This window comes from Lachnellula hyalina (genome assembly GCF_007821495.1).
Source record: "Lachnellula hyalina strain CBS 185.66 chromosome Unknown contig00017, whole genome shotgun sequence".
Classification (NCBI taxonomy): domain Eukaryota; kingdom Fungi; phylum Ascomycota; class Leotiomycetes; order Helotiales; family Lachnaceae; genus Lachnellula; species Lachnellula hyalina.
The window spans coordinates 282428-306844 of NW_022157131.1; the positions used below are offsets into that span (position 1 = coordinate 282428).

The 24417-nt window shown below is 47.0% G+C and overlaps 6 protein-coding genes across 6 annotated transcripts; 2 read left to right on the forward strand and 4 right to left on the reverse strand.

Annotated features, from left to right (window-relative positions):
- Positions 1-167: 167 nt before the first annotated feature.
- Positions 168-1229, reverse strand: ACOT13 (Acyl-coenzyme A thioesterase; the record flags this gene model as incomplete). Its single annotated transcript, XM_031146510.1, has 3 exons — positions 168-373; positions 569-770; positions 978-1229. The coding sequence occupies 3 exons, from the start codon at positions 1227-1229 to the stop codon at positions 168-170; spliced, it is 660 nt and encodes a 219-aa protein (XP_031008291.1).
- Positions 1230-1385: 156 nt separating this feature from the next.
- On the forward strand, positions 1386-5193 carry cut14 (Structural maintenance of chromosomes protein; the record flags this gene model as incomplete). Its single annotated transcript, XM_031146511.1, has 6 exons — positions 1386-1412; positions 1462-1502; positions 1554-1674; positions 1730-4141; positions 4191-4808; positions 4873-5193. 6 exons carry the CDS (start codon positions 1386-1388, stop codon positions 5191-5193), a joined length of 3540 nt encoding a protein of 1179 aa, XP_031008292.1.
- A 2253-nt stretch (positions 5194-7446) lies between these two features.
- On the forward strand, positions 7447-8476 carry alcS_2 (Protein alcS; the record flags this gene model as incomplete). The annotated part of the gene is made up of 3 exons (XM_031146512.1): positions 7447-7688; positions 7750-7839; positions 7894-8476. The coding sequence occupies 3 exons, from the start codon at positions 7447-7449 to the stop codon at positions 8474-8476; spliced, it is 915 nt and encodes a 304-aa protein (XP_031008335.1).
- A 2803-nt stretch (positions 8477-11279) lies between these two features.
- Positions 11280-13105, reverse strand: NUP56 (Nucleoporin; the record flags this gene model as incomplete). The annotated part of the gene is made up of 4 exons (XM_031146513.1): positions 11280-11342; positions 11393-11787; positions 11840-12488; positions 12554-13105. Coding segments are annotated over 4 exons (1659 nt in total), but the record flags the coding sequence as incomplete, so codon positions are not given.
- Positions 13106-17539: 4434 nt separating this feature from the next.
- LHYA1_G001532 (Protein YIP4) lies at positions 17540-18590 on the reverse strand (the record flags this gene model as incomplete). The annotated part of the gene is made up of 2 exons (XM_031146514.1): positions 17540-17789; positions 17854-18590. 2 exons carry the CDS (start codon positions 18588-18590, stop codon positions 17540-17542), a joined length of 987 nt encoding a protein of 328 aa, XP_031008333.1.
- Positions 18591-19234: 644 nt separating this feature from the next.
- On the reverse strand, positions 19235-21016 carry LHYA1_G001533 (uncharacterized protein; the record flags this gene model as incomplete). Its single annotated transcript, XM_031146515.1, has 3 exons — positions 19235-20583; positions 20633-20929; positions 20989-21016. 3 exons carry the CDS (start codon positions 21014-21016, stop codon positions 19235-19237), a joined length of 1674 nt encoding a protein of 557 aa, XP_031008332.1.
- Positions 21017-24417: the final 3401 nt, after the last annotated feature.

A 24417-nucleotide genomic window follows, 5' to 3' on the forward strand; every position in this document is an offset into this window, starting at 1 on the left:
TGTCCATGAGAGCTCTCTGGATTAGTCTGAAAACACTTTCAAGTCAAGTCAAGTCAAGTCCAGTCATTTCAGCAACTAAAGACAGCTCGGAGTATGCAAGCCACTTCGCTTCCTCTTTCTTTATACCAGCCAACCCGGATACAATATCCACCGAGCCAAGATGTAACCTACAACTTGGACACTTCAGGATCAATACTAGCTTTTCCATGCTCACAAGTCGTCAAAACAGCGCCGTCGCTTTCTCTTTTCATCACGCCCTTCAGCGCACATAAACGTTTGCCGGCGTGCACTACTTCTGCTTCGATGAGCACGGTTTCGCCTTCGGGGATGGGGCGGAGGTAGGTTACGGAGAGGGTGCGGGTTACTCCTGCGTCTGTGAGAGAATTAGTTGTGTAGTTTTGCTAAATACTATAGTACACATGACGTGTATGTCCTGCTGTCGAGTATCCGTTGAAGGTCAATAAATGAGATCAGAACGCAGCTGTGCTCGAAAGTTGTATAGCGCCATCAAAAGTCACAACTCCGTGACCACACCATCACAAAAAGAAGAGAAAGACAGCCAACTTACAAGCCCAGAACCCTTCCTTTGCGATAGGAGCAAGAGCACACGTAGTACAGATATCGAAGATCGTTGCTGTGCAGCCGCCATGCAGGTTTCCTAGACGGTTGCAGTGCTCGGCCTGGATTTTGAAGCGGAATACTACACGGCCGGGATCGGTGGAGGCGGAGACGATTTGGATGTCTTTTTGGAAGAGGTGTGCGCCCCAGCCCTGGTTGGAAGAGAGAGGTTAGTTGTTTGGGGGATTGGTATTGGGCGGAGGGTGAAAGTGAAGGTTGCGGGAGTAGTAAGAATAAATGAGGGCATGATGACTGAAATGTGCATCGAAAGAGTATACTTTTATACTTTTGAAAGTCATCGTGTGACCAGGAAGATTAATTTCAATGTTGAATAGTCTCACGACAGAGGGAGTCTTTACCTCGTAATTACTTTCTTCAGAAATCGACCCTTGAAGCATAAGCCTCACTCGTTCCTCGGAAGTAAAGCCTTCTCCAGTCGGACTCGCACTTATCTCCTTGCCACTAGCTACTCCAGGCATGTTAATCTTCATTTTACGAGGAGCCATCACGTCTCCCGTCATTCGGAATGGTAGAATAGTGAAGTTGTAAACAAAGCCATAATCTGAAATTCTGGGGTAAGAGTAAGATACTCCAAGATTAGATGTCGGCATGCCGAATTGATTGACCCGAGGTTCAGAAAGCGATTATGCATTGATGCCTAGCGGCCTTGTCGCGTATCTGTTTGTTGACTTCGCGTCTTTCTCACGCCGCAACCAAGACGATATTTTCCCGACCAGCGACGGCAATACGGATTCTACAACGCCAAAATGAGGGTCGTGGAGGTTATCATAGACGTATGTATCGTCAAAATATGCGATGTTGAATTCTGCTGATCGAAATAAGGGCTTCAAATCGTACGCTGTGCGAACGGTCATATCGGGATGGTAAACAAAACAGTGCACCAAAATTTTGAACGCTCGCTGACGCTGGTATAGGGACGAGAGTTTCAATTCGATTACGGGGCTCAACGGGAGTGGGAAGTCGAACATCCTTGACGCAATATGTTTCGTTCTGGGTATCACGAATATGACAACTGTCCGCGCGCAGAATCTCCAGGTATACCCTTCATTCCGTCCCAGACTGGCGCATAGCTCTGACAAGGTACTGTTAGGATCTCATCTACAAGCGCGGACAAGCAGGAGTAACCAAAGCAAGCGTAACGATCGTCTTCGACAACCGCGACAAGAAGAAGTCTCCCATAGGATTCGAAGAATATGCACAAATCAGCGTCACCAGACAAATCGTGCTGGGAGGGACCAGCAAATACCTCATAAACGGACACCGAGCACAACAACAAACAGTCCAAAATCTTTTTCAATCAGTGGGACTGAATATCAATAATCCCAATTTCCTCATTATGCAAGGACGAATCACCAAAGTGTTGAATATGAAGCCCGTGGAAATCCTGGCTATGATCGAGGAAGCTGCTGGGACACGGATGTTTGAGGATAGGAGGGATAAGGCGTTCAAGACGATGGCGAAAAAGGAGATGAAGGTCCAGGAAATTACGGAATTGCTTCGCGACGAGATTGAGCCAAAATTGGAGAAGCTGCGCACGGAGAAACGCGCATTCTTGGATTTCCAACAAACACAAAATGATCTCGAGAGACTTACCAGAGTGGTGGTTGCACACGATTATGTCAAGAATCAGGATAAGCTAAAGCAGTCAGCGGGAGACCTCGAATTGAAGAAACAGAGAGCGAAGGATTTGGAGGATAATGCTGTTCGGTTGAAGAACGAGATCGAGAATCTCGCGGAGGATGTCAAGGGGGTGAAGGCCCAGAGGGATAAGGAGCTGAAGAAGGGTGGCAAGGCACAAGCTCTCGAGGTGGAGGTCAAGAAGCATTCCAACGAGCAGGTTCGACTTTCTACGGTTATGGATCTCAAGAAGTCGAGTATGGCCGAGGAAAAGGAGCGAAAATCGACTATACAAAAGACTGTCAAGGAACTCGAGACTTTGCTCAAGCAGAAGACGAAAGTTTACGAGAAGATCCAGGCGCAGTATGACAACGCAAAGGAAGATCTGGAAAAGCAGAACCAGGAGGCGGAGACCAAAGAGGAGTTGCTTCAGACATTACAAACTGGTGTTGCGTCTAAAGAGGGCCAGGAAAGTGGTTATCAGGGACAACTGCAAGACGCACGAAATCGAGTAAGCGCAGCTTCGACCGAACAAGAGCAAGCCAAGCTCAAAACATCCCATCTTGAAAAGCGAGTCAAGGAAGAAGAACCACGAGCAAAGAAAGCGAAGGAGCAAAACGCAGGTCTTTTGAAAGATCTTGAAGGTCTTCGATCACAGGCTCAGAAGCTTGAGAAGGAATTGGGCAAACTTGGATTTGAGCCTGGAATGGAGGATGATATGTACAAGCAAGAATCCACCCTTCAGCAAACTATCCGAAGGCTTCGTCAAGAATCGGATGGTATGAAGCGAAAGGTTGCAAACATCGACTTCAACTACGCCGATCCAGCACCCAATTTTGATCGGTCGAAAGTAAAGGGATTAGTAGCTCAACTCTTTACTCTGGATAAAGACCGGACAGACGCTGGTACGGCTCTTGAGATCTGTGCAGGTGGCCGATTATACAATGTTGTGGTTGATACTGAAGTTACCGGTACTCAATTACTTCAAAACGGCAAGCTAAGGAAACGTGTCACTATCATTCCTCTCAACAAAATTGCTGCATTCAGGGCATCTGCAGAAAAGATTGGTGCTGCTCAAAAAATTGCTCCTGGCAAGGTGGATCTTGCACTTTCTTTGATCGGTTATGAAGATGAAGTTTCCACCGCTATGGACTATGTCTTCGGGAATACTCTGATCTGTGCTGATGCTGCAACTGCCAAACGGGTCACTTTTGACCCTGCTGTACGAATGAAGAGTATCACCCTCGAAGGAGACTCATATGATCCATCCGGAACCCTTTCTGGTGGTAGCTCACCGAATTCAAGCGGCGTGCTGGTCACTTTACAAAAGCTCAATGAGTTGACAAAGGAGCTTCGAGTGCAGGAGCAGACTTTGGCCGAACTCCAGGCTACGATGATAAGAGAGAAGAAGAAGCTCGACCAGGCAAAAAAAATAAAGCAAGAGTTAGATCTCAAGTCGCATGAGATCAAACTTACCGAGGAGCAAATTGGAGGCAACTCATCTTCTTCCATCATCCAGGAAGTCGAAAACATGAAGGCCTCTATTGTCCAACTAAAGACGGACCTCGTCGAGGCTAAGAAGCGTCAAGATGAAGCCAATAAGGATGTCAAGCGTATTGAGAAGGACATGAAAGACTTCGACAGCAACAAGGATGGAAAGCTTGTTGAGCTTCAAAATTCGTTAGATTCTCTACGAAAGACTCTTACCAAGAACTCGGCGTCAGTGAAGATCTTGCAGAAGGAGCTTCAGGGAGCTCGCCTGGATTCAGAACAAGTGGGTGGCGATCTTGCCGCTGCCCAGGAGCAGCTGCAAGATGTTGAGGTGACAATGAAGTCTCAAGCGGAAGAGATCGCTGGGTTAGTATCTGAGCAGAAACAAGTGACGGTTTGTATTCCAATATCTACTTAAACTAATCCTTACTGATTCTTCATAGGATCTGCATGACATCGCTCAAGCACATCTCGACGATGAACGAGCCAAGTTAACAGGCTTTGACGACGAGCTTCGCTCTTTGGAAGAGGCTTCTCGATCTAAAGCATCACGCATTACCGAAGAGGGTCTAGAAATGCAGAAGCTCGGCCATCAAATCGAGAAATTTCACAAGGAACAACAAGGCGCCGTCCAAATTATCGCGAACATGGAGAAAGAACACGAATGGATCGCTGACGAAAAAGACAACTTCGGCCGCACCGGTACACCCTACGACTTCAAAGGTCAAAATATCGCCGAATGCAAAGCCTCTCTACGGAATTTGACAGAGCGCTTCCAGGGCATGAAGAAAAAGATCAATCCTAAAGTCATGAACATGATTGACAGTGTGGAAAAGAAAGAAGTCTCCCTCAAAAATATGATGAAGACAGTCATCAGGGACAAGGGGAAGATCGAAGAGACAATTGTGATCTTGGATGAGTATAAGAAGAAAGCGCTGCAAGAGACGTGGAAGAAAGTCAATGGGGATTTCGGGCAGATCTTTGCAGAGCTTTTGCCTGGGAGTTATTGTAAGCTTGAGGCACCGGAAGGAAAGACTATCAATGAAGGACTTGAAGTAAAGGTATGTTCAGATTCGTCCCAACTACTTTCACACCTTTAAACTAGCAACTGACAAAAATAACCAGGTCTGTCTAGGCAAAGTCTGGAAACAATCCCTCACCGAACTCTCCGGCGGCCAACGCTCCCTCGTCGCCCTCTCCCTCATCATGGCGCTCCTCCAATTCAAACCCGCACCCATGTACATCCTCGACGAAGTCGACGCGGCGCTCGATCTCTCGCACACGCAGAACATCGGGCGGCTCATCAAGACGCGATTCAAGGGCTCTCAATTCATCGTGGTTAGTTTGAAAAACGACATGTTCCAGAACGCGAATCGTATTTTCAGGACGCGGTTTGCGGAGGGCACGAGTGTTGTTCAGGCGCTGACTGCGGCGGATTTCAATTGATTGATTGAGTGTTTATGTTGTGGGGGTGTGGTGTTTGTTTTGCATATCATAGCATGTTTGGGTTGGAGTTTGGCGTGCTTCTTTTTGCGCGTAGGGAGTGGGTGGGTATATTGGTTGAAAGGGATTTCGGCGGGAAGGAGGGTAATGATTGTATGAACAGCGAAGAGCTATGAACTATCTATCTATCTACCATCTTACGTGACTTGCTGCAGTGAAATGCAGTGACATAGAAAGGCCTTTGCTTTGGGCTAGTTCTAAGTGCTCAAAGGAGAAATGGCACGGAAAGAGCAAGTGCATTTTATTACTTGTACGGTGATGTTTATCCCAAATCTATTTATTGGCAGGAAGGAGCGCGAGCGAAGAGAATACGTGATCTGGAGATTGAAAATGCCACTTTCCATTGAAGGTTCACATTATTCTCTCTTTCCCATTAAGTGATGAGCAACAAGCAAGAGTTTAAACATGGACCTGTATATAATGTTTCAGACCTGAGGGATCCAAGTAACGAGAAATCAACTCTTGGTATCAAGAAAATGCAAAGCTCAGACAGACAGGGAAGGGTAAGTAAGGTATCTAGGTATGTATGTATCATGTATCTTGTCTTTCCTATGAAGAAAACAAAAGCCATCGTATCGTATCCTATCCAAAGCAGAGCAGAACCACTACCTCTAACTACCTATCGTGATCCATTTTGCCAGCCAGCTCACAAGATCGGATGGGATATTGTGGCGTCTCTCTCGTACATATCGACAGTCTGTTCTGGTTCTTTAAAAACCAACCAATCCCTATCACGGGGGCTCCTGGAGAAGAGGTTCCCCCGCATTTCGGCATATAAGCTTAGTAGGGTAGAGGAGGGGTTGGGGAGTACGAGTACGAGGTTGGTTTGGTATCGTTAATTTAAGTGGTTGTGCAGGTGGTCGTGCAGGTGCTTCTGCATTGTTAGACTGTTGGGTAAGGGTTGGAATTCTTTTTCTTTGGTGGGGAATAGGTTGGTGGAAAAGAGGGTGAGGGGGAATATCTATATAATGATTGTCGATTGAGTGGATGGGTCTGGGGAAGTGGAGGTTCCCCGTTCAAGGATACATGCATGGCATTTGGTAAAGGCCAGTCTATCAATGTTCGATTCTTGTAAACCTTTGAAGATACTTGTCTTGACATATTGTCTTGACAAGAATTTTGAGTAATTTATCTTGCTGTCACGTGGAGATGCATTTCTTGGTAACTTCGGACAGAAGGTTTCATTATCGTCCCTTCTCTTCTCTTTCTTAAAGTTTGACACTATCGCGGACTTTCATCGCACGATACAGTGATCAAACTCCTGATCTTCACGCGATCATCCTTCCTTGTTCCTGCAGGCTTTATGGCGTCCTCTCACAGCCCAAGTAACCTAGCCAAATCTCCCCACGTTGCAGCATAGGCCTAGCTCTAGCTCCCCTCCCCGCAATTCGACGTGCGGAAGTCCAGTGCACTAGTCAGCCCCAATCCGTAATCCGCATGGCTCGTACAGTACAGTAGGTAAAAGCCGCAAGGCCGCTTCCACTTGACCGGAGAGGTGTTGCTGTCGTTGCGCGACTCGTGCGCTATTCCGAGGGCATGGAGTCGACTTCAGCCTCCTCTAATTGGCTGCCGTGAAAGCGGCATCATTCCGTTCCTTCCATCCAGAATATGATGCAGGTCTACCTACTACTAGGTAGAGTAGGTACTTCCAAGCTCAGGCAGTGCTACTATACGCAATCTAGAGGTTGGAGGTTTATGGAGTATACTTGTAGGCCTCCGATTCTAACAATAGAGTTCGAGATCCAGAGAATCCCACGTCATGTATTCGTGGGAAATGTGCTGCAGAACTGGGTTGTACCTCTAGATCTATGCCTCTCATTAGTCGTTAGCTGCTAGATCGGGGATGGGTAGCTTCCCCCCTTTCCCCAGATAGTTTCTAGATCTACCTCCGTACGCCATTGATTCGAGTTCCCGCTTGTACACTTTCAGACAGCTCCTCTTTGAGGTGCAAGCTCTTAGCCTGCCGAGATGGGACGGTCTGAGTGACCTACCGTGAAGGAATCCAGGGGCCCGACAGCTAGTAAGTGCGGAGAGATGAGAGAGCTAGGAGCATAAAGTGGTACTACATAATGAGGCGAAGACCCCAATTGTTTGTATTGTTATCTCTTTACCTCATCTCTCTGTGGATCTACCCCTCCTACCTTGTCCTCAAAGTTACACCATCACCAACATCAACATCACATCGCATCACTTACAATGGCCGTTGAACCGAATGGCAACCAGGTTCGAGCCAATGGCAACGGGGATTCTTTGGAGAAGGATTTCTCAAACCAACATCACCTGAACGACACTAACATGAGCGGCGATGATGCGTTGAGGAGAATCCGGACCGCGGGCAGCATCTCCATCTCGCCTGAGCTTTTCGAGAAGCTCTATCTCTCTCCTCAAAATGCGGTTAAGGGTGATCTACGAAAGACCTTTGGTAACCCTACACCTATGTAAGTCTTAGCATTGTTCATGTTCAAGAGTATGCATTCAGTTCAGCTAACTGAAATACAGCGCTCTCCTGGGCTTCCTACTCGCCCTATCTCCGCTCTCTTGTGACTTGATGGGCTGGCGAGGGTCTGGCGGCAGTGGTGCTGCTGCAATGTAAGCTTCACTTCGCTTCTAATAACCGCATCATCGTCTCTAACTATTCTATAGCGGTGCCTATTTTTTCTTCGGTGGTCTGCTTATGCTGGTTGGTGGTTTCCTCGAATTCATACTTGGCAACACTTTCCCATCCGTCGTCTTCATGGCCTTTGGTGCTTTCTGGCTTACATTCGGCTCGACTCTCCAACCTTTCTACTTCGCATACGGCTCGTACTCCCCAACTACCACTCCAGCGGACGGTCTACAGACTGTCGGTTTCACTGCCTCGTTCGGATTCTTCCTAATCTTCATGGCCCTTCTCAGCTTCATCTTCCTGATCTGCTCCCTGCGAACGAACATATGCTTCGTCGTCATATTCTTCACTCTTACTCTGGGTTTCAGTCTCCTTGCTGGGGCTTACTGGCAGTCCGCCAACGGTATTGGCCGCAAGGATGCTTCTGCAATAGCACTGGCTGGACGTTTACAGATTGCTGGCGGTGCCAGCCTCTTTGTGACCTCTATGGCCGGTTGGTGGATCTTCTTCGCTATCATGCTCGCTGCCTTGGACTTCCCATTCCAGATTCCCGTTGGCGACTTGAGCACACTGATCAAGGGTGCGAGCACCAGGCAAAAGGAAAAGGAGAACATGGTTTAAGTACGGTACACGGAGCTGGTGCTTGATAGGTATGATTTGGATGATGGTGTAAGTTGCAGAGGGAAAAGGCAGCAGGAAAAGGAAGGGGTAGGATTGGAAAATACTCGGTAGTAGAAGAGGAAAGACACCTGGAATGATACCGGGAGAGTGTGATAGTAGTATCCTCTCAATTTGTGAGTTTAGCATGGCGTTGCAATAACCTGGCGGTACTTTACAAATTAAACATAATTTCACCTCACCTTTTCTCCCATCATCTCATCTCATCACCTTTCATTTCCATCCCATACACACCATCCAGAAATTATCTTATCCTGCATAAATACTCGGTACATTAAAATTAAATTATTTAAATTCCCGTGAGTGGTACATAAATGGACCAAAGGGTACAAGCACGCGCCCTGCCGCAGCAAGACAGCCATTTCCGCTCATCCGTACCGCCATCCCGTCCCGTCTCAATTCACCACTACTGCACCAGACACGCACGCATAGCGCACAACCTTATTGCATCGCATCTCAGCTATCGCGCTTACTCCGTACAGTACCTCATCCGGAAATAGCTAGCAGGTAAGCAAGCAGCTGTCCTCACTTGTCGGATTGAACTGTTGTACGGAGATTAATTGTGAAGAGCGGCAGTACGAGTATGACATATGTACGGAAGAAGGATAGGCTGAGAATTAAGCTCAGAGGTAGGATGGATTGGTTGGGCTACTGATAGACATTTTGAATACCAATATATTGTATTATATCTACACGTTCTCCTATAGTATAGATCTAGAGATGAGTGAGTGCTTGGCGTTAAAGGGTTCCTGTGTAAAACTACTGTATATATATATACTTGTAGATGCTAACTCGACTCGACCTCTAACTTCCCTTCTTAGACGGGTTCCCTTCCCTTACGTCGACTGACTCCAGGGAACCCCTCTGTACGAATACAGAAGTTGGGCATAGTGTCATGTCATGTCATCTCCCGGGTCAGCATTTTCACTATACGTTACAGTACAACAATCGAAAACTTATCTTATCCCACTAACTACTTCCCCGATTCCTCATGACTTCTCTAGGGCTCTGGAGGGATCTAAGTTTTACTTACACACGGCTTGTGAACGGTATGGCTATCTGATAGCTCTTTATGACTTGCTTTGGTTATTTATCTGGGGTAAGTATACTGTATATGATATAATTCCCAGCTTAGCATAAAACGCCCTATTACCTTACTCTTTGGGAGGTTTGGAGGGCCTGGCCTTAGGCCCTTCTCTCCCGGCGTTAAACACCACTACTGTAAACTAAATTTATGGCTTTCCATTCATAGACACAGGCGCTGTGCGCGAATTCAGAAAGCTAATTTGATTGATTGGAATGATCGGTTGTTCCAAATCCATATCCTGATACAGACGAAGCTCCTTTTTCTTCTTTACTTTAGACAAAACAACCTAGACAAGACAAGACAAGGTTTAAATAATAACAAGGTGGCGATCGATTTCTACAACAACAAAAAAAAATAGGTAGATCTCGTGCTTTCGAGACAGTACGGGATAGGTGTAGGGAAAGAGGAGAAAGAGCACCTATATTACACAGTACAGCCAGCACGGAGCTACAGTATAGACCTGCGTGCCTGATAATGGATAAACGGAGCGAAACAACTATAGCTGCCAGCATTGTGGCATTCCTATTCCTTAGTAACGAGATGGGTATTCCTGATATATTGATACGTCGAGTGAAACACCAAAGGACTGTACTGTAGTATGAAGGAAGGAAGGTAGTTCAAATGACAGGAAGGAAACGCGTTATTGACTGCAAATAAAGGACAAGGACGGGTTTAATGATAGGATAAACACTCCTAGAGTGCTGAAATTCATGCATGTGGAGTGCATGTAGATGTACTTGTATTAAGCGCGGTAGGTAATCTTTATTGTATCTCCCTCCATCTTCTTACCAACACGACTCACCTTATTCTATCCCACAAAGAATCCAGCAAGCATTCTTTAGCCCATTATCTCTTCTTCCTTCCGTTCCACTATGTTTCGTTCTACTTGCCTACTAGATTGTAAGGAGCTAGTTTCGTTCAGAATCCTAACGTTTCTTGCTTGCCTTTGTATGCAAGAGGTCTGTCTGGGGAGATCCAATCCAAGACGAGAAATCGGTAGTTGAGTAAGTAGGAAAGAAAGCTGCGTTGCGGTGGCTGTAGAGTAGGCTAAAGGACTATCAGCAGTGGAAATATCGCCGCTTGTCGTCCTTTCAAACCCGCAACAAACATATAGTACTTCTGATTGCAAGCCTGGTATAACTACAAGAAAAAAAAGTCTATGTCAAGCCGTACTTACGGTGGTAGGTGTTTTAAAGGGGCACTCGTCAATATCGTCGCTGTATTGTGAGAGAAGAACCTTCAGGGAGTTGGCACTCCGAGGCATAGAGTACCTCCCACCTAATAAACTCGAACTAGCTGGACAGTTGTATTGAATGCATTTGGTATATTTACTTCCATATGCGTTTTTGATAATAAGTAAAAGCATGTGTGCTGTGTGCAATCTGCACACAAATTTGGAAATCCATCAATCCAGTCATTCCATCCATCAAACGAGGGATAATCAGGTTCCCTGTCCTAGACCGCCCCGCTATGCTGGTATGCCAAACTCCGTCAAAATTCTGCCAGATGATACCACACCAAAGACAAGGTCTTTCCTTTTCCCGCCCGGAGAAAGACGATACATGTTTGGGTTATTCTAGAACAAAAGAGAGTGAGGGCTGCGAGGATGCAGAAATCCTTTTTCGTAGGCTCGTGGTCTCGTGGTCTCGTGGGGTATCTTCAAAGTTCGTGCTGAATGGATTCGATTTCGGATCTGAATAACCTGCCGTTGGCCTCCGACATCTATGAACAGATTAGAGACGTGATTACTATTTCGTTTGGAACAGACTTACCTTTAGAAGCATATTGATAGGCTTTGGCTCTTTATCGCCTTCAAAAGCCGTAAATAGGAATTGCGCCGAGCTACTGGATGGCTTATCCTTGAACTCCATAGCGCGAACAATAACCGTATTGAGTACAACTCGATGGGTGTTTTCTTGGCGCATAATGAGACGCGCCACTCGAGGAGCAGCCGAGTCTTCTTCTTCGTCTTCCAGTCCCGAAGCATCAAAGGATCCTGGAATTGCAACACCATTTTCGTCGAAATCTACGCAAGGTTTGGGAACGTTTATTTTGAGCGTTCCCACACCTCTTTCCTTCCACCCGGCTTCTTTCGAATCGATAGCAAAGAGCTTGGCACGTATTTGTAGAAGAGTTGCTTCCCCTGCTTCCCCATCTTCAATATGTACTGTTGCGGTTAGCCTTTGAAACCAGTATAAGCCAATATTTGGAAAACGTACCTTTTGAGACTTTAGAAGGCTTCTTCTTGTCCTCTGCACCTATATTGCCACCTTCTTCGTCATCAGAAGCCCCATTACCTTCACTGTCATCTTGATCGCTACCCTCGTTATCACTCTCGGGGGCTCCAAAAGCTTTTGCTGGCTTTGCGTTTGTAATACTTTCCGTACCAGGAGCAGCGAAAGTCGACAATTTCGCACCAGATCCACCAGCAAATCCATTTCCTAAACGAGATCCAAAAACACTTCCACTTGATCCTCCGAGCCCGCCAAATCCCGAAGTTCCTCCACCCCCAAAGCCTAAGCTTATCATCGGTTTCGCTGTGGACGAAGTTGCGGAATCAACCAAAGGGGTGGTAGCAGAAGCATCTGGGGATTTCGCGGCTAATGCCCCGAAACCAGATACCGTGGGTGTGGGAGCGGCACCAAAAACACTGGGCTTCGTTGCTCCAATAATACCAAATGGAGAGGTGCTAGAAGAAGCAAGGGCACCAAATCCGGAACTGGCAAACGCTGAGGTAGAGGACTGAGACTTATCTCCGAACCCACTCCCGAATATTGGTTTCTGTGAGGATTCTAAAGAATTCTTGGTCGGTTGGGTTTCTGAGGATGTAGGTTTAGGGGTGTCTGTTGTATCGGCTGTTGCCATGGCCTGCATAAGAGAGAATTAGTACTAGTCAGACCGATTGAGGAAGTACACAATAAACTTGCCTTTACATCTGCAGCCTTCTCCGTCGCATTTGTGTAGTCTTCTGATGTGTCTCGAGGGCGCTTCTTCTCTGGACCTAATCTAGTTGTTCGGCTCCCATTTATGACGCTCCCATCGGCCGAAGTTCCTGGCTCGTCGAGGTTGTTATCGTCTAACTCTCTAGTCTCCTCATCCTGGTCTCGACCGCGTTTCTTCTTCGGTGAAGATATCCGTTCTCTCATCTCCTCATCTTGCGCGTCGGTGAGGTCTACCTCGGGCGTGCTCTCTTTCACCGTCTCCTTCATAGTCTTATCTTCATCCGCAACGGCATGCCGAGCCTGGTCCTTCGGGGATGTAGACACAACTTTGTCGGAGATGCTGGTGTGCTTGAGTTCTTCGCTCGCTGCCATGGTGGCAGGATCATCTTTGGAGAGGGTGGTAGTATGATCAGATTGGGCGTCAGCTATTGTTCGCGCTGGCAAGGGCATGACATCGGGGGGGTGGCTTGAAGACTGTGATTGTTCTGTGGCAGTGGATGAATGTGCTTCTGCATCTGCAGAGGAAGACATGGCAATGGTGCACCTGGCTCCGCATAAAAGAACAGAATGTGTGCAAGTGATTTGTTGTTTGTGTTGTGTTGTGCTGTGCTTTGCTTTGCTTTGTTGGCTCTCTTTTTGCTACAACGCAGCACAATAACGTGCACTGGTGCCCCTCAAATTGTGAGTACTCGGAGAGCGGAGCGGACTTTCAAGGCGTGGTCACGGTACCTACCCTACCTACTAATAATGCGCTAAACATGGGTTAGTACAGGTATATCCTATCCTAAGGTATCGTATCCTGCATTATTCAATTCAATTCATTACACTGACAACAATCGTTTAATTGTTCAGCCATGAACAAGCTATAAATACAACCTGCGACAACATCCTCCACGAATCTCGCAGTACATTCGTCCCTTGAATCCGCGGCGATTTCAATATTTCATCAACGCCAAGAGAGGCATCTCTCAGCCTAGTTTCGAAGCCTCTAGCCTTTCAGCCTTGTGACATAGCGGCGTGATTTGAGTTTCACCATTTATTTGGTGAAATTCCAACCCAACTCATTCCCCGTTTTATCTAATCTCATTCTACCTTAGCTTTGGTACAAGCTGGCATTGTACAGTACAGTGTGTCCCAAAGTTACGGTCCCTAAATACCAGTCTCGAGCTACGTAGGGACCAAGGTAGGGCCAACCAACGCAAAACCGGGCAACCGTATGTCTAATTTCCAATTCTCTATCGGCCTTTACTTATCCTCACATAGCTAATCATATCTATAGCCCAAGATTTCACCGTCTGAAACAATGGATTCGTCCCGAAAAGTGGACTTCTTTTCCCTACCGCCCGAAATTAGGAACGAGATATACTCCCTCCTCGTTATCTCTCCCGAACCCATCAAAATCCGATCCCCTCGCAAGCAGCATGAAATAAGAAAGGTGGTCAAGCCATCCAACTTTTGTCCGCTTCTTTGCATAAACAAGCAAGTGAATAGAGAAGGTTGGTTGAATTCTTACTCCATCAATGCGAAGCATGACCCAAGACTTCTACTCTCTACTCCCAGAATAGTTCATGAAAAGCATGTATTGATTCCATAAATAGCTAGCATGATATTTTACGCCGTCAACACCTTTACTTTCGGCAACGGACCATACGGCTCCAAATTGTGCCCCAACCTTCATGGTCTACGGCATTTCCTAAAAAGAGTCCCAAAGAATCATCTTAGTGGAATCGAGAAGGTCAACGTCTTGATACATTGTCGCACGGTTACACATGTTTTAAGTCATCTTGATAATGATATCGGGACCATGACGGACGTCAAAGATCTGCATTCCACGGTTCGGGCCTTGGCTAAACATTTTACAAGCCTCAAGACCATAGTGTTTCAGTACTATACTGATGGTCCTGAATGGTATATATATTCCGACCCCTATCCGCTTTTAACATCAGAAGAGGCTGTTAGAGAGATAGTAAAGATGTTCCGGATTCTGGTCAACCAAGAACTACACTTCGAAACCTTCGATCACTACAACATTAAGATGAGACAAGCAGCCGAGAAAGTCTTGAAAGAAATTCCAGAAGCCGCAAAGTTTATCACACTTCCTCCGCATCCGTCATAAACAAAAACAGTTTCGGTCTAAGGCACTAGCTACCCGAGAGCCGTTTCTATTGGAACTTTTTCATTATCTACCAGAGAGCTCTGGGGTCGGATTTACCAATAGATGGCACAGACACACCTCACCTCACAGATATCACTGTCGCCCACCTTCTCGTCGCTCTTCGACCCTCATCGCCTCTGCAATCTGACTCTATCCCCAGCCTCCCCCTTAATGGCAGGACAACGCTATGGAGCGATTCCTTCTTCCTAATGGGCAGACCGTGATGCAGACGGAGAATCGCTAGGGAACTTTGTATAGGACTAGTATTAGCAGCAATAATCAATGGAAATGACTTTAATTCTATAAGTTTTATATGGTCGCAGTGAGACGACGGCGACGGCGATAGTGAGGTGTACGATAGCGATATCACTTTAGATGATGCAATATCAACTACGGAGTACGGTACTAATTTGTTAGATCGCCGATGAACGGAGTTAATTAATACTTCAATTAGAATTAAGAATTCGTATATCCAACGAATCTACAAAATATACTCCGATGAGATCTGTGTAATCGAGTATTAATAATTGCAGATATTTGCAGACGTCAAGCGTAGGAGCCAGAAGCCGTTAGACTACTTCATAGTATCCATGATACATCAAATAATATTTATAGTAAAGTGTTAGGTTTCCGAACAAAGAAGTTGTGGATGCCCTAATGAAGCTACTTTAATGACATACTAGGTGTTTGAAAATCAGCGATAGCACTACAAGTGTCTTAAAATCCAATTCTCTTTATAAAATCAGAGTTAAATAGCAAAAATAGATATTCTATATCGCCGGTACTAAATCCAATTCACTTATCATGATTCACCGACAACATCAGGCAATACAAGGCAATATATACCATCCCTGTCACGTTGTCTGTCTCTGCCCACCAGAATATTAACAACACGTCTATAAAAGTCTTCGCGTAAACATTCGATCTTCTTCCACATTGATCATTCTTTTTGGCCATCTCGGACAACACATTAACCCACAACACCAAAAATCTGATAACCAATATCCTTCAAACATCCTAATAATGGCCAAGAGGAAGCTGTCTGCTCGACTTCGTCCAGCTGCGCCTTTGCCTCAAAAGGTAATTTTTTGACTTCCGTTGTGCAAGTTTTTGTGGACATACTAATAGTCAATAGACTTATCGATACTCGAAGCAAATAGTATCAATGCCACGGAAGAGAGTCAAGTTGAATGACTCCAAAGTAAGAATACCTCATCCCATATGAGAATACGATCTAACGATATACAGATCCTTTACTCCCCTTCAACGCCGTTTACCGTTGTGGATCCATCCAAAGATCCATCGGTCCCAGCGGTCGGAGGGAAACATAATCTGTGTACCATGCCAGCCGAGATCCGCAACCAGATCTACGGGCTAGTCATCCCATCAGATCAAGCGTACTCTGTCGTTTCACCATTCAACCTACGGCCAAGAAAGCCACAAACTCAACACACGGCTCTTCTCCGCGTCAACAAGCAGTCTTACAAAGAAGGAAGCCCATATATTTACCTCAACAACGCCTTCCATGTCGGCAATGGACGCTGGGGCTCCACCGAAGAAGTCAATCTCCATGCTCTGAATTACTTCTTCGAGCGTGTCCCTGCCCAACACCGCGTGCTGATCACCACAGTTCACATCAACATCTTCCTGCACAAGTCAATGTGGACCCAGACCATAGCCGAAGGAGAAGAAGAACAGCGCGATCCAACGAACACGGATCTGCTGACCTACAACGGCTTCCCCAACGTCGAAGATGCCCAGAAGATGGTATCGAAGATCATGACCAAGCTGCCTAACTTGGAGGAAGTCAATCTCAAGTGGTGCAATGCTTGGAGATCTCGCAAGGAGCCAAGCAGCGAGATCGGAATGGGTTACTGGGAGGTATGGCCTGGCTCGGCCAACGCTGTTGGCTCGACTGGTATGCTGCAGACGCTGATGGCTTATACGAAGCTCAAATTGAAGGAGATTCGTATTTCGAGACGTCAGGCTGTGTTCCTCCGATCAGTCATGGATGAATTGTGCGAGATGTATCCTAATTCCGACGCTGCTACCGATAAGACTGCTCCCGACAAGACTGCTACCGAGGAGACTGCTGCCGGCAAAACCGTAATTTGCAAGGCCGCGAATGGTGCTACAAATGTCACCCATCCGAGTCCTCCTCCTTCTTCTCAGCTTAGAACTGGAGCTGGTAGCCTCATCACCCTTTATGGACGACACTGCCAATCTCATGAAATAGCCAACCCAGTTGATGCCGATATCCAATGCACATTTGCCTACTCGGAAGAACGCCTTGAAGACTCAATGGTCATGAGTGATCGGTACTGGAGAGGGTCATAGAGCATCTACAACACAGCAACTTCTCCCACTAATCATACCAGAGCTGTTGCTATCAGAGGATATGTAGATGATTGCGGTGGGAATTGAATTGCATTGCATTTGGGAATAGTTAATCTCTGTTTATCAAAGCGGAAAATGGAGTTTTTATTTTGCATTATGCATGGAAGGAGCAACTACTGTTTTATAGCGTCTGAAATTTCGAGGGGTGAGAAGATGCTAGGAATATGGCGAAGACACACCCGTACATTAAATTCAGATATCAGCAATGGCACAAAATCAATGAAAGAAAAACTCACACTTGTATAAAGGTGATCCTCACAAAGACTTCTTAGCGGACACTACTGGAAACGATATTTCAATTCGCCGCTACAAAGCAGACATGCATCTCTAATAGTATATATCATTTTCGTCCTTGTTCGAGCTAGGCCCTCAAAAGCTCAATTCAATGAAATTCACTTAATATTTTCCCTCTCCCCATAACGTGTTTAGCTGATGAAACATAAACATCCCAGCCCTACGTAGAAAACGAGAAGTGGATAAACCGCAATACCAACTCTGTTCTTAACCACACCACTTCCACCAAGAATACTAACACCCGCTGCCAGCGACCAGGCGATCAGAACCAGATAAACAGGTATCCTAGGAATCATCGGGATCCCGATAGCCGAAAGCAGCGCAGCGATGACTAATGGGAACAAAGTATACCCAATAATGCAAACGCTCTGAGCGAACGAGCTATTCCACCATCAAATTAGCACAAAGAACCCCAACATCCCCGTCCCCATAGAGAAAAACTCACATATTCCCTCCCAACAACTTAATCTGCAGCGTAACAACCGCCTCCCCAATCCATACCATGGCAAAAACTCCCGAAAACACCAAGCTCTTCTGATCCGTATTGGCCGTAAAACTAAGCAGCAAACTCAACAACAAGCAAAATACCAACGGGCCCCAAAGATCCCAGTCCCGCAGCCCCTCACTCATATTCGCCTGCGCCAGCAAATGCTCCGGATCAATCGCTCTGCCCGCCAACCCGACAAGCTCGTCTCTCGCACCACTGATGCCCGCACCGCGGATATTCTCGTAGGCGCCGCGGAAGGACGTCGTGTTCTCGAGCATCGAGCCGCCGAAGAGGTATTTCGGGTACAGCACTTCGCGCATCTTAATCCAGACGGCGAGGAGGTCGCGGTGCAGGGTATCCCAGACGGACTCGTCGATTGTGTCGGTGGGCGCGCGGCGGTCTTCGCCGGGGACGCGGGAGGTTAGGTAGGATTCGTTGAGGGGGCGGGAGGTCGAGGTGTTGCCTGTGTTGATGTTGCCGGTCAGGGGGGCGCGGGAGGAGGTGGGTTGGAGGGGGTCATCGAGATCGTCGAGGTTGGCTGGTGGGTTGGTAGTTAGTTTCTGAGAGTAGTAGAGAGGAGGGGAGGGGTGGATAGGATTGGAAAGGTGTGTACCATCATCGGGGTCTATCAGGTCTTCGTCTTCTTCTACATGTGGTTCATCATAGTGCTGGTATGGATTCGATGAGGACGCCATGTTGTTTGGGAGTCTGGCTGGTCAAACCAACATACGTTCGATATAAAGTGATTCGGAAATTGCCCTACGAGTTGCGCCCTGTATGCTTTGTCAATAGTCGTTGCTATGAAGTGAGCTCTTCTTTCGTTGCACCTGGAAATTCCACGGTTTCCTCAAGCTGGCGCGTTCCTTCAACAGATGGCCCAAGCTTCTATGCTACTTCAAATTAGGTCTAGGCTGTTCCCAAAAGATATATGCAACTTATTTCAGACACCACTTGAAAAGACTCATCATATCTTTTAATTGTTTCAAATTCCTGCAAATTAGTTGAGTGTTGAGAAGCGTTTGTAAAATTTTAATCTCAGTGGACATTTCTAAGTGAAGTAGACAGGTCTGGTGGATGAATGTGAGATTTATTTGCCCCTTTTGACCAGTCGAACCCACGCAGAACTCAAAATCGTCAACGATTGATATATTACAAATCCAGGACTCAAGAGGTGAGACAAAAAGAGATTGGTATATGTACAAGATCAGACAACATTTACGAAATCAAGAGCAAATACAAGCCTTCGAAGCGTAGTCTCAGCACTTTCCACCCTGCGCCGCGGCAAATTGCCTGCATATCAAAGGTACCTCCCGTTCCCACTTTCAGAAACGCCTTTTGTCTAGTACCATAAGTCCTTGTCTGAGCGACCCCCCTGGCTCCGTCCCTGATCTTGAGTTGTTGGAGAAAAGTTGGCATGGGGGTTCTGGTTCGAGGACATTACAGGTTGCTCTTGGGCATTTCCACGCATATTGCCCTCATGATTGTCCTGAAAAGACTCCAAGGGATTCTCTTGCCGCGCTGGGTGGTGGTATGGTGTTTTCTCGTCCGCAGGCTGATTAGTAGCCTCACGAGCCTCACGAGCCCACCTAAGCACCGCTTGATTCTCCGGAGGAGAGTGGCCTGGGTTCGGTTGAGCATAAGGATCCCAGATCGGCATGCCACCTGGAGGAATAGCTTCTCCCTTTGGGACCCCCCGGGAATATGCCCCAATATTTCCATTTATTCCGACCAAAGACCAGGCAAAACATCCCACATCTCTTATCACGTTCAGAAAGTCATCTACAGGTGGTCCTCCTGGCACGTATTGAGGAGCATCGAAACCATGCTGGAAAGGAAAGCGAGGATCTGGCTGGTACACATGTGGGCGGATGGGATCGACGCCCCAGGGCGCAAAGGCCTGAATTGGAGGCAAGACTTGTTCGGGTTGAGGAATACGTGGACGAGCGCGGCGCAGAATAACCACCAACCCATCGGAGGTACACGAGATTACCGCTTCAAGTTCAAAGGGTTCCGCAGGGGCTTGAGGAATGGGTGCAGGCCTTACGCGCCTGCGCTCTTCAGGAGATACGAGAGATAAGGAAGAAGTAGAGGATCGTGAGGCGTGCGATTGGTCAAAAATTGCCCCAGAAGAGTTATGGCTCAGGTCACTGCTTTCCCCAGAAGAGGTGTGATGAGCCTCCGCTGACGAGACACTCGGCGCCGTATTCTGGTTTGCCGTGCTGCTTTCAGCAGCGGGAGCCGAGTCAACATCCATCTGTCCCTCAAGTACAGCACCTCCCTCTTCGGAGTCACTGCTCTGACTAGATTCGCGCATGTCCTGGTCCAGATCCTCGTCCCGGCGAGGATCTCTGTACCAGAAGCGGAGGTAAGCAATAGAGTCATTGGCTTTTGCACTCTCTAGGCATCTGATGGCCTCCGGCAGACAGTTTTCTTGAATACATTCATAGAAACTCTTGTCTGTGAACTGCTCCGGAGTAATACCAAGGATACTTGAAACAGCGTTGGTCGCGTACATGACAGTCAAGGTACGTGTAAACCGATTGAGCACGATGGCAGCCCTGGGTTCAAGAAGCGATGCTTGCGGTGGAGTTCTGAACTTGGCGGACAAGTGTTCTAGCATATGATATCGAGGGTCCCTAGGGGATGATGCAAAGAGACGACGAACGGCTGGAGCCTCAGCTGCTCGGCCTGATGCAAGGTCAGCAAAAGGAGATTCAGTGTTCCGGGAGCAGCTTACGGTCGCTCTTCACATCTTGTCTGTAGATGCTTGTACAAGCAACAAGGACTTCATAGACAATTGTGAAGACGCATTCACAACTAACCCATTGTCCATCTCGGCCTCTGATCCGGGCGTAGTGAAGGACGGCAGCCTTGTCTAGTTGCACGCCTCGGCTATGGATATCGCGAGCAAAAGGAATCTCATCAGGATGAAAGTATTCAAAGCAAGACCTGCCTATCACTTCATCCGGACGGTAACCTAAGATGTCGGCAATAGACTCGGATGCAAACATAATATTTGCATTAGGGATGAGGTCTAGTGATAGTGGGGTCAGCTATCTAATGGTAATGTTTGATATTGTGAACTGGGCTCACTGTGAATGGTCATGAATGTAGTCTCCATTTTGGGGGATACTGGCGTTTGTATCTCTAAGAAGATGCTCAGTTCGTTGGGTAGATGAAAGTTTGTAGATGGACCCTGATAGGTCTGACAAGAATCGAGTACCGAAGTGTTTAGTTGAGTCGATGAAGGAGAAGCTGCAGGCTAGAGAGAGAGAGATATATATATATATATACCACTTTATGTATTGGCAAACGTAATGGTTAGGTAGGTAGGGTAGGTTTGAAAGTTGACAGCCGGGAAGCAGGGAAGATGCTTGGACGTCAATAACGTTGCAAGGGATGATGATCCTCAATTCGCGTATTTTTTCCCTATATCTTCTTCCCCTCAAACCTAATGTCTACTTGGAGAAATTCCAGAAGTGATTTTTGTTTGCTACTCGTATCAAGTCTGATATTCCAATCGTCTCCCGGTGACGCTTGATTTGGCTATCCATGCGAGCAGACCCTGGCGACGATCCTCCGGGCACAGGCAGGATAGAGGCGGGCGGTATGGGTTGTCCAGAGTATTGGCTCCAATGGAGGGCGCTCGGTCTTTCCTTGGAGGTGAGGCGTTGGCGTGCACATGGGCGTGAACCAGTAACGGTAACGAGGAATGGAGAAATCTGATAGCTATGAGACGAGACTTGTAGAATCTGGAGAGGTTCAGTAAGGTTGAATCAAAACATGAAGAAGCCGTATCTTCCCTTCCCTTCCCTTGGACCAATTTTCCCACGCTAGAGATGTCCGTCCGGTACAGTGCTCCGTACCTAGGTAGCTTTATTTAGGCTCGGCGCATAGTGCATCAGTCCCAACAGCATGTAGTACTACCTTCTAGGTTGGTAGATCATCACTGGGGCATTGAAACATTTGGGAACATCTTGACGTATCGTGTCCATGTTGAAGTCTAGACTGCTTCTTTGGATTCATGTGGACGCATTTTAATGCCCTGTCATCCGAAGCAACTGCAAGAAAGCGGCAAAGCTGCATGGATTTTCTCAACTACTGTACTAGTGTACCTGGGTTCTGGGAAACTTAGAAGTAGGGGTTTCTACGTCCGGGTTTAAGGACTATGGCCTAATAACGTTCTTTGAAGTGACACGCATGCATGTATGTTTGTATGTATAGATTTTGCATCAATCCCTAAACCGTCAAGGAGAGACTCTCACTGTTGGTTTCCCACAACAGGTGACTATCTGGTACCTGATTCACGGACTTATCACCTCACATATGACTTGATATTCAGGTCAAGCCATCCCATCTAGACTCTATCATTCTAGTCCGGCCCACCAATTAACCGTCCTAACACAGAAGGACCCTGGGCCGGATGTTGTGCAACACCTCCCGTTTTTGGGGAATCATGTACAGACCACAGTACGGTAATTCCCCGAGTTTGCGTAACCGGTGGATTTCATTAGAGTGCAAAGCCACAGAGTTTTACACGGCCAGGGGGCATGTATGAGAAAACAAGATAGAAATACAACCCTCTTGATGAATACAGTAATGCAAACAGATTGATCTCTTCCTACTCGTCGATCCGCCGTGAACCCTGCGCGGCCTCCAGATCGAAAACAACCCCAGGCCAGGTTGTTATATCATATATCATGTAGGAAACCGTTTGTTCCATCTCCTCGGAGGCCATGCAGCGCACGTTGGTTGGTTGGTCCGTCTGACAGTACTGTATATATTTGCTTTTGGCCGGGATAATTATTCCAGGAATCCGGTTGAGGCAGAAAATTGATAGCATCTCGGCTCATAGTACCAAGGTACTTTGGCGAAATATTGGTTTTGCGTGAGTGGTGGCAGACAGGGGAAAAGAAAAACATGGAGTGTACTTGGAATAGGTACCTAATTGTTAAACTCAGACGCAAAAAAGTGCCTATGGTACTCACTATACTTGTACGGAAGTAGAGCGTGGTACAAATGGAAGCTTTCGGCTGACGAGGGCCGGCCTGGCCTGCAGCACGCGCTACTGTACCGAACTGGCGTGTACCTACCTTACCTCACCTGCCTCCGTACATGAGAACACTGCAAGTTCCAACCTCAAAGACTGATGTTTATTTTGATAAAACATTAAATAAAATATACCTGTACCGTTGTCAAACACTACAGTAAAGTACTCGGTAAAGTATAGCTTTATCACCATATTTCTGGGGAAGCAGGGGCAGGATTTGCCGGCCCGCGTCGATCCTTGCTCACAACATCAGGGTACCCCAATATCACCAAGGTACCCCAACATCACCAAGGGTCTTGGTATTGGTTGACGGTATGTGAGGTATCTGCGGGTTACAGGTTGGTGAGTGAGCCCCCTAAATGCTCGCTGCATGATGCAAGACTGCATAGTTGCACCGTCTAGACTGTCTGGAATGACTTGCCAAGAGCGGGTGGCTTGAAGTTGCTACAGTAGCCTTTAACTTATCTATTTTGTATGTACCTACCTCATGGCCTTCTTGGGGAAATGTTTCGCTGTCATGAGAAAAAAGCAAATTCATATGTCCACCATGGAAAGAAAGCGCGAATAGCAAACAATGCATTGCCTGGCTGACATACGCCAGTACTTTCGTACAGTATCATAGTCAAACTTACCGAGGAGCCAATATCAACTTCGCGCTCAACCCACGCTCAAACCTCACCAGCCACGTCAAAGAAGCCTACCTACCTATTCACGTACGAAACACGAGTCTCTGCTTATCATCCCCACCCCTGTCTCTCGGGCAGCCTTGCCTTAAAGTAGCCCAACAACTTTAATTACAGAGCCGCAAAAGCAATATCACGCATGCATGGCTTCACGACAGCATAAGCCCGAGTGGGAACTCCCCTCCCTCAGAGAATCCCATCAAATCCCTGTAAGCACCAGGAGCCATCTCCGTAGCCCAAGTAGCCTTCTGTAAATGTATCCTAATAGACAACTAGGGGATTGGAAGCGGAAAGGGTAGGGTGTTGTGATTTTCGAGTCAATGTACTAACTAGCCTGCTGACTCCATACAGACTTTTACGGCGTTCAATTTTACCCATACACAGAGCCCGGGGTAGATCCTGTCTTCGCTATTGTAGGTGGGAAGCATGTAAGTAGTCCTGCCGCAATCCGAACCAGTCTCTGTGATTGACGCTATGGAAGATCCTGATCTGCCGGCCGCCTGCTGCGGAAAACACCAAGGTTGAAGTCACACAGTATTGCGTTGACGAAGAAACGAATAAGGATAAGAAAGGCGATGATGTGGGTACTCTAATGCTCCTGATCGAATGAAACCTGACTAAACTTCAAGATAGCAAGAAGAAGACTATTATACCTGTGTATGGACAAAGGATTTCGAGACGGGAGACCCTCTCTTATGTATTGCCGGACTCAACGCTACAATCAAGATCATTAATGCTTTAACGGGCAAATTACTTCGAGTAAGTCGTGACTTTGACGGTTATAAGATG